The sequence below is a fragment of the Dreissena polymorpha genome, chromosome 15 (genome assembly GCF_020536995.1).
Source record: "Dreissena polymorpha isolate Duluth1 chromosome 15, UMN_Dpol_1.0, whole genome shotgun sequence".
In the NCBI taxonomy this organism is placed as follows: Eukaryota; Metazoa; Mollusca; class Bivalvia; order Myida; family Dreissenidae; genus Dreissena; species Dreissena polymorpha.
The window spans coordinates 15,943,956-15,955,794 of record NC_068369.1 but is presented as its reverse complement, the minus strand read 5'-3'; the positions used below and the strand labels follow the sequence as shown (position 1 = coordinate 15,955,794).

Genomic DNA, 11,839 nt, shown 5'->3' with positions numbered 1-11,839 from the left:
TTATTATTATTATTATTATTTTATTATTATTATTATTATTATTATTATTATTATTATTATTATTATTATTATTATTATTATTATTTAATTTGTTTCTACATAGTATTTCTAAGTTATACATTTAATTAACTTATTTCCTTTATTAATTCTATTTTACAATTATTCTGTTCTGGTTTAATCCTTCATCATTTTTTGTTTAGGTTTTTCATATTTAATTTCCTCATACTTCTATAATATTTTAATAGAAAGATACTGATCGAGTAAGAGACATGTTTGGATTTTCCCGTATGTAGCCTCTCCGATGACGTCACTATAGCAACATGTTGCAAAGTGCGCGTTCATGTCTCGTCGAGGCTTGTCCTCCATCTTGTCTGACCGGAAAGTTACGAAGTTATTTTCGTCACGTGTTTCTGTTTATTTTGTGTACTTTTAACGTTTCATTTTCAAATTTAATAATGTTTGGCATTTTTGGAAGTAACCTAAACCAGTTCGATGATATAATTTAAGTTATAACAGTGGGAAACGGACACGGCGTGTTTGGATTTTCAAAAAGACGTGTTTGCGCGCCATTTGGTTGCTGGGATCGAGGGGAAAAGTCACATCAGCGTCGGTTTCTATGGAGAATCTGCCAATTTAACACCTGCTTCATGAGTAGAACATAAAGGTAATACATTCTGTGTGAAAATGCAGTAATTGTGATCTTTTGCCAAGTTTGAAAACACTTTTTGGGGGCGATTGTTTACAAAGTTATTGAAATGCTGTGTTGTAGTTTTGACAGCAAAGTGAAAATCAAATGCCAAGAGTAGGGTCCATATTCATAGTGATGCAGCTAAATTTGAAATATTAGTTTATAAACTAGCTTTGAATTGAATAATGCCGCATCCTTCCACTAGTATATATGATAGAATAAAACCATGAATTGACAATTGCAAGAGAACAACTTCAACAAGTCTAGACAACACAGTCATATCAAGCCCTTGGCCTTTGATTGTTAACTGTGGAAAGGTGAACGTTCTGCTTTGATCAATGAAGTGGCCTTGTTGCATTTGCTTGATGATATAAATTGTAATGTACCATCAAAAATTAATAATGTTTGTATTGTTGGTCATACATTAATAGATTTTGTAGGATAGAAAACCTTTCATAACAGTACACACATTTGTATTCAAGAGTTGTTCCCCTGGATAATAATCACTGTTTAAATGTTATTCCTAAAATAAACAGGATCCATCAGTTACAAGCAAAGACAAAGCTGCTTCAAAAATATATTTACCTTTAAAGTTTAATAATTAAAATAAGGAGTAATAACTTGGCATTATCCTGAAGCATGAAATTGCTTTAGTAACAGTCATTCCAAAACAGCGCTTCCGTTAGCTTTTAAAAGTTGGAAGTCCTGACTTCCAAGCTTAAAATTTTTGACGTCCCAGACATACATTTGGAAGTCTCACTTTTATTTCAGAATTTTAATATACGTTCATGTTCCAATTCTATCCATTACCCGATAATCCAGTATTATTACGATTGCTATTTTCAAAACCAAAGTACGGCCAATATTGACGTCTGCAAATGTCCGCCAATTTATGCAAGTGCATATACAAATTGAATTGTGGGATGGGGAACCCCCCTTGAACATGCGTTAATCACGTTACGCGATTTGAGAGCATAGAGCACTGGTCATATTTAGTAATTACGACAAATCAACGACTGAATTTAAAAAGTTACATGTAACTTCTTTCAGAAAGGTTTGTGTAGGTGACAGCGAATTTCGGAGTATAAAAACGCTTCTTTCTTTAAATTTTACAGAGTACACTTCATTCCAATAAAATTTGTCAGGTCATTCATGCATTAGACCAATATGTATGCATACTTTGGCAATCTCAAAACACGTTATTTAACTACTTATTGCATTATGTTTAATGTCTGTTGATATAACAAAATACATTATTAAATTTTAGTATTTTCAAATGCTGATTTTTGAACGTGTTATCCGAAATCATTTCCAGATTTTATTATTCACGGAAAGTTAAGAAAATTCTACCAACAAATAAACATTCCTCGTGTATTGTGTGTACTGATGAAAATCATGCAAAAATTAGACTTCATGTACAACATCATGTCATTCTTCCTCGGGGAAAGCGAAGACTTAAATATTTGATTGCTGAATAAAAAGTTTGTAGCACAAAGGCAGGGTTTTTTTTTAGAAAAAGGGGAAGACGCTGGACGCTGGGTTAAAGGGGAAAATCGAGCGCGAAAGAGACATATTTGGGGAAAAAATAAAAACTGTTCATTTCAATGTCTATAACTCACCTACAGACTTCAGGTTTTTTTTAGAAAAAGAGGCATGTCTCTGACCTTTTTGTTCTTAAACACATGAACAAGTATGATATTAAAGTCAAAGTCCTAAAAAAGTTGCAGGTGTAGATCTAATAATGGGAAATGTTTTCAACTGGGGCCGGGGAACGATGTCAATACTATGATCTCAATTTCATGATGAATGGGTTGACGATCTAGATCTGCTACAGTATTGGCAGGGAAAGGTGCGGCAGCTGCCGATTGTCTACTTTTACTTTCACAATAATCCGACAGTATTAATCGATGTTGATTACATGTACCTCCGAATCCTGCTGGGTTTCAACGGTTTTTGATGATTCATTCTTAAAAAATGCGTCAACGCAATTAATTTTTTCCGCGTCCGAACGTTTTATTTTGTTTGTGTATGAACACCAATTGTGAGACTTTTTTTCTGTTTTAACGTTTTTATCTTGGCTTTCACATAACCCGGATGAAAACTCGACTGGTTTCCGGTAATTAATTGACGAAACATCCTTCTCGCGCAAGACCGGAATCCAGTAAAATAGTCACATGATTAATACGATTAGTTGCCCGGTTTCCATGACGTAATTTTAGAGCTATATATAGAATCACTGGGATTCCCAGATTTGAGTGTTCGTCGGAAGAGAGAGAGAGCGAGATCGTTGTACATGGTACAAATTGGATAAGTGTCGACTTCCCAAAAGAAAAAAAAACATTTCCTTGAGGGTAAAATATTATATTTTGGTGAAAAAAATTATATTTTTGGAGGGGAAATTGTATTTTTAGAGGAAAAATTCTGGTAGGGGAAGACGCCGAATATCGGCGTCACTTTCTTAGTAAAAAAAACCCCTGAAAGGTCGCTAATATTATTGTATACAGCTTCACGAGTGGTCGGCATGTATTTGGCTGCCTGAGCGCTGATTGGCTGATGCGCTTACCAAGAAGAATTTGATTGACAGCTGGAAAAATCAATAGTGGCCACTCAATGAGAAATTTATTGATAACAGTAGCTCTTAGGCGGAGTTAACAGTCTGAATAACACGATTTACTGTTGACATTGGTATGTGTTGTGTATTAGAAAATAGCGTACAGGCGGATTATCGGATGTCCAAAGGACTTCCGCCATTTGCATAATGGACGTACGACTGTCGCTTTCGGGTGTAATTTACGCCCGGACGTCCACTAACGGAAGCGCTGTTCCAAAATATCGTCCATTCTTTTCTTCCAATAATAGTTTGAAAATCCGAAAATGATTCTTATATTGCAGGACCTTGTTTTATTGAATAAAATCCATTGGTTTTATTTTCCTAATGACGTTAGTGTATATACTGTTACCATATTCAAAAATTGTGCTGCTTTTTCAAATCGAAAAACACACTACGTCGTCACTAGATGAGTACATTCCACAAATTAAAATTGACAATCATGTGCATTTGGTTTCCGTTTTATTCGATTAATGTGTTAGCAAGCGGGCATAAACAAAGGTCATTGTGACCTTTTGCGTACTGTCAACATCAACACAATTGCAAAAATCTTGGAAATTCTGTATGAATATATGCATGATTAGTATTATGTAATGAAGAGAGCTTTTTAAACTTTATTTGTGAAATTTATAAAGGCTTTAAGGCTTGCTTTTATCAGTGCCCAGGATAATTATTTGGGAAATAGGGTTTTCACCCATTGATTTAAAAACATAGGGTGATTTCGGTCTTGAAAAGGGGTGAAATGAGTTATAAAAATCCATACCTTAAAATCAGAGCTCCAGATAAAAATTTGGTCAAATTCTTATTTACTCCCTATTTTAAAAAATAATTCTTATTTTACCCCCTATTTATAAAATTGATTCTTTACAATATAATACAAAATAATTTTGAGTGCTTTAGATTCGCAGTCATTTACGCAAGAGCTTATAAGTTCATCAATTATTGACAAAACCATGCTTAGGGTATTTGAATCTAATTGAAAAAATGCATGCAGCGAGGACTTTTGACACTGAAATGGCTTTTTTGCCTTCCACGCTTCAATACACCGCTTAAGTCGGACATTTAGATTTTTTCTGTAAAACGGTCACTCACACTTCGGCTTTATATAGGTCATAATGGCCTTTTGGTCGCCGTTAAAGTCATATCAAAAACTATATTTAACATTTAATTTTAATGGCATATTGAATAGGTATAGTACAGTATATTACGTGTGTATAAAAATTACGATAAGTGTAATTAAAAAGGTACAATAAACAGTAATGACTCGCCTGCAAATCTAGGAGAACAGAATCGAGACCGTTTGGCCTTTCGACCGTTCTTAGGTGTGGCTCTTCCTCACAGCAAACGCTTGAGTGACGTTGATTTAAAGTTGTAGTTTTAATTGAGCGCCTAGAGGTTACGCATGCGCAATTAATTTCCTTCTATATTACATATAAAATAGTTGAAGTTCGATATCAATTTTTACCATGATCAAGCAATGACCCACTATATCATCATACATCCTTGGAAAGATAAATGTATAATCTTTGAAAAAATGTGTGCCATCACATTCTATGTGTTGTAACTAAAAATATTTACCTTAGAATAGGCACACCAGTTTTGACACATGTGGAGGCGACCATTTTTACTCAAATAGTATGACCTACTTTCAAAGCCGGGAACCATCAACAGAAAAAGTAGAGCACAAAAATGGCTCTTTTTCTTATTGCTTACAAATATACCTTCAAATTAATACCAAAACATACCATTTGCATTCTATTTTACAAATCCTAGGCAGCATTCACTGAACAATGTGTGCTATATATCAAATTGACTGCTGTAACCCTGTAAACAGGAGTTCCGGTTTGGGGTTATGTGACCTAGACAAGCCAGAACCGGGATGAAATGTTTACCATACATAATTTGCTACTGGTAGTTATACGCACGTTCGAAAATTTCGATTTCGTGTTTTATTTTTTCAATGCGTAACTTTACGCAAAGATTTTAAATCTAAATCGTTATTTAAGAAATTTAATTCGTTTTTACGCCTTTATGCATGTTATCTGGAGCACTGCTTAAAATCATTGCTGCTTTCCCCGTTGAATAAAAGCCAATCTTGGTCACTTCAACGTATCAATTAAGATTCAGATTACTTCTGTTGAAGCTGCACACTTGTATTGATTCAATAAAACTGTAAACTATTATAATTAACTGTCATAAACTGGTGTTTCATAACATCTTTAATTCTTGATACTGTCCATAATATAAACTTTAAACTTGAAAAAATTGATAACACGAATAATTTGTCACTTAATGGCTCTTGCTTTCTTGGTTTAAAAAGTTTGCGATAGATTGATATTGTGGCGCAACAATCGCGGATGTCTTTCAACCTCTCTTAGACAGTTTTATTTCGCATCGTTATAGAAACTGAAAGTACAGACGCTTTACAAACACTTGCACAATGAGCGACGGATTAAATCAGATTGAAAACGCATGTTTGTCATAAATAATTTGGTCAGATGCTGTAATTAACTCTGAAATCTAGTCCGCAAAGCGTTTGAATAACTTTGACTGTTTTCCTGCTCCTTCATCTAGACGCTTGCTGAATAAAAGCGACCTCGCATTACGATAATTAATAATTGCAAAGAGGCAGGTTTTTTTTTCCCACTTTTTGGGAAGATAGCCCATGGCTTAGGAATTGGGACTTTTATCGGCATTTTCATGAAATTGGGAAAATTAATTCATTAGCCTTTTTTTCCACACGAAAAGTCCACTAATTAGGGAAATACTAAATTTGATATAACACTTCATAATCATTAAAACTAAAAGAACAAAATCATAAAATACTTTGATAGATGTAATTGAATTAAAATTGAGATAAAATACGCATAAGACACTTCTTTCTAAGAAAAAAAAAAAAAAAAAAAAAAAAAAAAAATTTTTTTTTTTTTGGGAAATTGGGAATTTTTTGCCACATTTTGGGAAAAAAGTATACTTTTTGGGATTGGGAACATAGCCGAATTTCGGCTATAAAATCGGGCCAAAAAAACCCTGAGAGGATATACCGAAAATGAGCAAAGAATTTTCTATTGAGGCTTTTTTATTGTACGCATCGAATTTTAGGAATTTGCATAAAAAACAAATTGGTTGCGTTTTCAATACGCATGATATTGTATTTCTTTGCGTTTTTAAACATTTTAATAGGGTGAAAGACGCAGATACGCAGCTTATCTGGTGAACTGCTTTTATGTTGACATGATGTTTAATGGAACACAGGCATTTTCAATTCACTTCAAAGGCCTAATATCTGCATGTGATTTGATTTACAATACAGTTCCATACCATTAATAAAATAAACATACACAGAAACAAATTATTAACATGCTGTCAATGGAATAAATAAAAGTGTAGCTCTCGGACGTACATTATTCATGCTATTTGCTTTTAAAAAAGAGGAATTAAGTTTCATTATTTGTTAGTGAAAAGAGAGCAAAAAGCACCCACAAAAATATAGAAACATTAACGCAGGTTAATTATTCATTGAAATTTACTTTTCTTTTGTCCAATTTTCAGAAAAAAGCCCGTACTTGAAAAACATGTCGCCTTAAATCTAGATTTAAATTCACTTGTAAATTGGTCAGTTCCCCATGTACTAAATAAGGACTGTGTGACTGTCCGCTGCTTAAAGCATTGCCACACATGATTATTAGTTTTTTTTGCATTTACTTCCAAAGACAGCCAACATAAATTTTACTTTGATGATGAAGAAATTATTAAACACACATGTGTCGATTTTGGCCATAATTGCTTTGAAAAATTGTAAGTTGTTTGTATTTATTGTGCTATAAGGTAAAAAGTATGTTTTATAATATAGATGCGTTTTTTCTACTCTCCATGTTCCATTTGCTCTGACCTAAAATCAAAGTGTATCAATATATATTCTACAGTCATGTTTTGTTCCATAAGAGTTTTATCTTTGTACTTTTCCTGCTTATAATATATTCAAGGCTTTGAGATTTTTATGCCCCCGAAGGAAGGCGTATAGTGATCGGACCGTCTGTCTGTCTGTCTTTCAGTCACACTTTGCATTTAGGTCTGGCATTTGGTTTCGAAAAATGCTCATAACTTTTATGTCGCTTCAGAAAGCAACTTGATGTTTTACATGCATGTGTATCTCATGGAGCTGCACATTTTGTGTGATGAAAGGTCAAGGTCATCCTTCAAGGTCAAAGGTCAAATATATGGCTTCAAAGCGGCGCAGAAGGGGGCATTGTGTTTCTGACAAAAACATCTCTTGTTCATTGTATGAATTTCTGAAAATGTAGAAAATATCACTTGATAAATAGATAACAAGATCCCCTCTTACTTTGTTGCTTAAAAACAAATCAAAAGCCATCTGAACATATCTCTTCCAAATTAACTGTCTGGAAGCCTTTTTCTTGCATCTATATGTCTGGACTGACCTAAAATGTGCTCAGTTATGTGACTAGACAGATAGTCTACAGTTATTGTTGTAAGGTGACTGATGATTGGTCAATAATTGGTAGACACATGAAAGGCCTTCTCTGATTGGTCAATAAGGAGCCTGAGTCTGCTATAGGTAATGCAGAGTGCACCTCATGAAAATCATGCTATTATTGTTCTTTGTGTAAGAACATTTGTACCTAGAGGGATAACTGTTGGATTTATTAATAGGGTTAAGTGGATGTGTCTACCCAGACTGATTCTTTGAATAAAAGAAAAATCTGGTTAAAAAACTATTTGTGAAAGTGAAAATAGATACAACAAAATTAATGCTTATGTATATTTTTGTGGCGTGAATTGTCTGTGAAAAGTAGAAAGCTGATCAAGATGTTAGCTAAGCCAGTGAGTCATTTAGCAGTGAATAATATAGTGACCTTAAACACTGGCGGTTACAAAGAGTGTTTCACTGGTTTATAAAGATGATTGTGGACTGACACATTGATGTTGTGGGGGTCGTTTTCATGTACATAGCGGAATGTCCCTTAGGCTACATGGTCTGTCTAGCTGTGTGTGACAGCCTAGTGTGTGTACCTAGCTATCCCATTCAGATGGTTATTGCGCAAGTTTAAATGGCCAGATAATACACTCTTGTTAAGATCTGTCACTGCAAGTGATAACAGGCTTGGGCTACTATATTTGGTTAACATGGCTCACGTTTTAAGTGATAATTTCGCAAGTGCTTGCATGATTCCTTGTTAAACGTGGATAAGAACTTCTGTGAATATTACTGAAGTGTTGCCTGTTGTTTTAACACTGGATTTGTTTTCTTGTGTGTTGTGAACAGAGAGAGTAATATTCATGTTCGTATATTGTTGTACTGGTACACCCACACACTTTTGGATTTGTATTGGTGGCTTAGTGAAAATGGATGCTGGGCCTATTTTTAGACACACAGGCATCTGTTGTTATGAATAATTCTGCTGTTGTAGGTCAGTGAATAGTTGTTCCATTGTGAAATGGTGTCGGTGTTTAAGAAAAAACATGTATATACTGGACCTATTTAAACTAAATGACTGTAAAGTGTGTTGTCGCTAAAAGTGTGGGACTCTTCATACATGTATACTACACACGTGGAAACAGCTGACTGTGTTATTGTTGTACAGGTTATGTTTCATCCAAATACCTGGAATTTCTTGACTACCACCAACAACTAGACTGTAATGAAGTATAAAACTGTCAGACAGTGACCTTTGTCCATTAGGTAGTGTCAGATTTTAAGGATAAAACTGCTTAACATTTGTACACAAGTTTATATTTATTGATGTCACAAGGAAACATTTGGGTGTGAATCATCCATGAACAACTGATATTGATTTTTTAAGAGAGGACCTGATTCACAAGTTTTTGCTTTCGTTGGAATTTAAAAAAAAGAAGACCAGACCTTATGCCTATGGATGAATCATACATGAACATCATTAAACTGGAAATCACAAGTTCTCTATTGTATCTTTTTGGATGGAGTTCTATCATGCTATGCAAGTGTGTGAATTTTAAAAGATGTTTCATCAAAGGAGATAAGTAATACAAACAAAACACTCTGTGTGGATAATTTTTCATGTGACTCTGTTTCTCTGAAAAAAGTGGTTGAGTGGCGCTGGACAACTTCTAGGAAGACATACAGAAATCTTTTGCACAACAACAATTATCAGTTCACATCTTTATAGGGATTGATGTACATGTTCATAGTATTATGTGTTGAAAAGTGACCGAATAACATAGCTCTGTGACTGTCATATTTCTGTGCTTAACAAGATTATAAGTTGTCCAATTTTCCTCACAACTTTGAAGTGACCAGTTTGTGCTATATTTAAGTATACCAACTCCTTAGTATTTTTTTGAAAATCTGGATATAACAATGGTATCAAAGTTGAAAGACTGTCCAGCAACTGGGCTGTAAACAATCAGTGTTTTGTGTTCTGATTTTTTTATAATATTGGATTAAACATAACTATCTCATGGTGCAATACCATTAGACAGCCAAGGATTCATAAACAATAGGAATTTCTGTTGTTGGAAAAAACTGGATTAAAGAATCTTACCAATTTCCTGACACTGGACAAAACAAATTTCCTAGAACAATTTCATTTTTGGCTGGTATTGTTGTTAAATTCAAAAACTGGACCAAACAAATCTTTCCAATGGTCTGAAACTGGACAAGAAAACAAATTATCATTAACAATTACATTCTTTGGTTGATGATGTTGTAACTTTTGTGGAAAACTGAATTTAATGAATCGTTCCAATGGTGAGTGGTGGTAAATCCCCACAACACAGCATGGTGGATACTGAACCAACCGGGACGGGGGGTGTAAAGGACCCCTTGCCCGTAACGGACCGAACCCTCTGGCTAAAACACCAGCAGGAAGCATACTTGCAGTCAATGAAACTTAAACGTTAGTAACTTAGTATACTATTGTATATTGATGAGCCCTGATCTAGGAAAACTGAGTTTGACTCTTTCAGTGCTTGAACCGAAATTTGAAGGCCTTTGCAAACAGTTTGGATCCAGATGAGACGCCACAGAACGTGGCGTCTCATCTGGATCCAAACTGTTTGCTATTCTGATAGTATTCTTTGAGAAAAAAATGAAGAAAATTCTTATTTTACTAATTCAGCAGACAACTTTTTAGCAGACGACAAATTTCCCAGCATGCAAAGAGTTAATGCAGTCTTTACAGGCTTATCAGTGACAACACATTTGCATGTGAACCATATTTTGCTACGAAGAGAATTTCTCAAAACAAAAAAATACAATAAAAGGTGAAAGTGTCCTCCCTTATAATAGCCTGTGTGGACTGCACAGGCTTATCTTTGATGACACTATGCACTGACCTAATGCACATGCATTAAGCCCTGTTTTCACAGAGCAAGGCTCACATTTTTGTAACTGTATGGTACATATAATGAAAAGTATAAGATCCTGTTATATGTGCGCAACATTATTGCTTACCATTGTCAAGACTTGTAGACATTAAATCAGTGTCAGATTGGAATATACCTTCCAGAGACTGAGTGGAATTCACGTGATCAGATTTGAGAATCCAGGCTACTAATCTAGGTTACTTGGTCAGAGTTGTTTACCTTCCCTCTTACATGACAAGTGTGTGTAAGTTGGTTATTGGTACTGAGTCAGTTGCCGATAAGAATAGGTGAATTAAACAATTTTTTTCCAAATGTGTAAAAGAACCAGTTCCTCGTGGAAGCCAATCGGGAAAAATAAGCGCAAAAAATATTGATATTGGGCAAATTTGTGTCGTGAAATCTTCAGATTGGGATTTAATGGTATTTAAATAATTGCCTGGTAATAAAGTGCACAAACCACTTAAAATAATCTTTTACGTGTCCTTTCTTCTTGAAATATTAAGTTTTAAGTGCTCATTTTATTTGTTTACTTGCAGATGATTAAAAATGACGCAATTTTCCTTCCTTTGGGAAATGTTTAAATGACAATCGGGAATTTTGTTGATTTTTCTCAATTGGGAAAGCACCTTTTACTCAAATTACTGGTACTTCACAAAGAAGGAAAAAATTCACTGAACTATATAAGAATACATTTATTTTGCTCAACATCATGGAATGTTTGTAAATCTTTTACACCCTTGATGAATAATTGAATATTGTTATACCCCTACTAAACGAAGTTAAGGGGGGGATATAGGAGTGAGCTTGTCTGTCGGTCGGTCTGTTGGTCGGTCCGTGTCTGCTCTCTTATTCAATTAGTTTTCATCCGATCTTTACCAAACTTGGTCAGAAGTTGTATCTGCATAATGTCTAAGCCAAGTTTGAACATGGGCCTTGTTTTTAAAGCTGTTCATTGCAGATTTAAACATACTAAAATAGTTGGTTGCACAGCTGGAACAATAATGCTTAATACTGAATGTTCATAAAGAAAAAAGAGAGCAGCGACAAAAGCTTATTGGTATGACCTGAATATTTTACTAACAGATCGAATTTTTTTTTTGCCAAACTGGGAAAAGTACCGGTACCAGCCCAATTGGGATTTTTTTTTTTTTTTTTGAAACCTTAAATTTGAAATTAGT

The 11,839-nt window shown here is 34.4% G+C and overlaps 1 protein-coding gene across 2 annotated transcripts in view; it reads left to right on the top strand.

The window, feature by feature from the left end:
* The first annotated feature begins 345 nt into the window (after positions 1-345).
* The window catches only part of LOC127859840 (dual specificity tyrosine-phosphorylation-regulated kinase 1A-like), a 57,580-nt gene continuing 46,086 nt past the window's right edge, over positions 346-11,839 (top strand). The window contains exon 1 of one of the 2 annotated variants that reach the window (XM_052397364.1): positions 346-664. Coding sequence is in view for 1 of the 2 variants with exons in the window: in XM_052397362.1 (XP_052253322.1) it covers positions 10,042-10,192 (151 nt within the window). In the remaining variant the exon portion in view is untranslated. Of the gene's footprint in view, positions 665-7,913; positions 10,193-11,839 lie in introns of those variants that run through there. The other variant, XM_052397362.1, reaches the window with a different exon arrangement.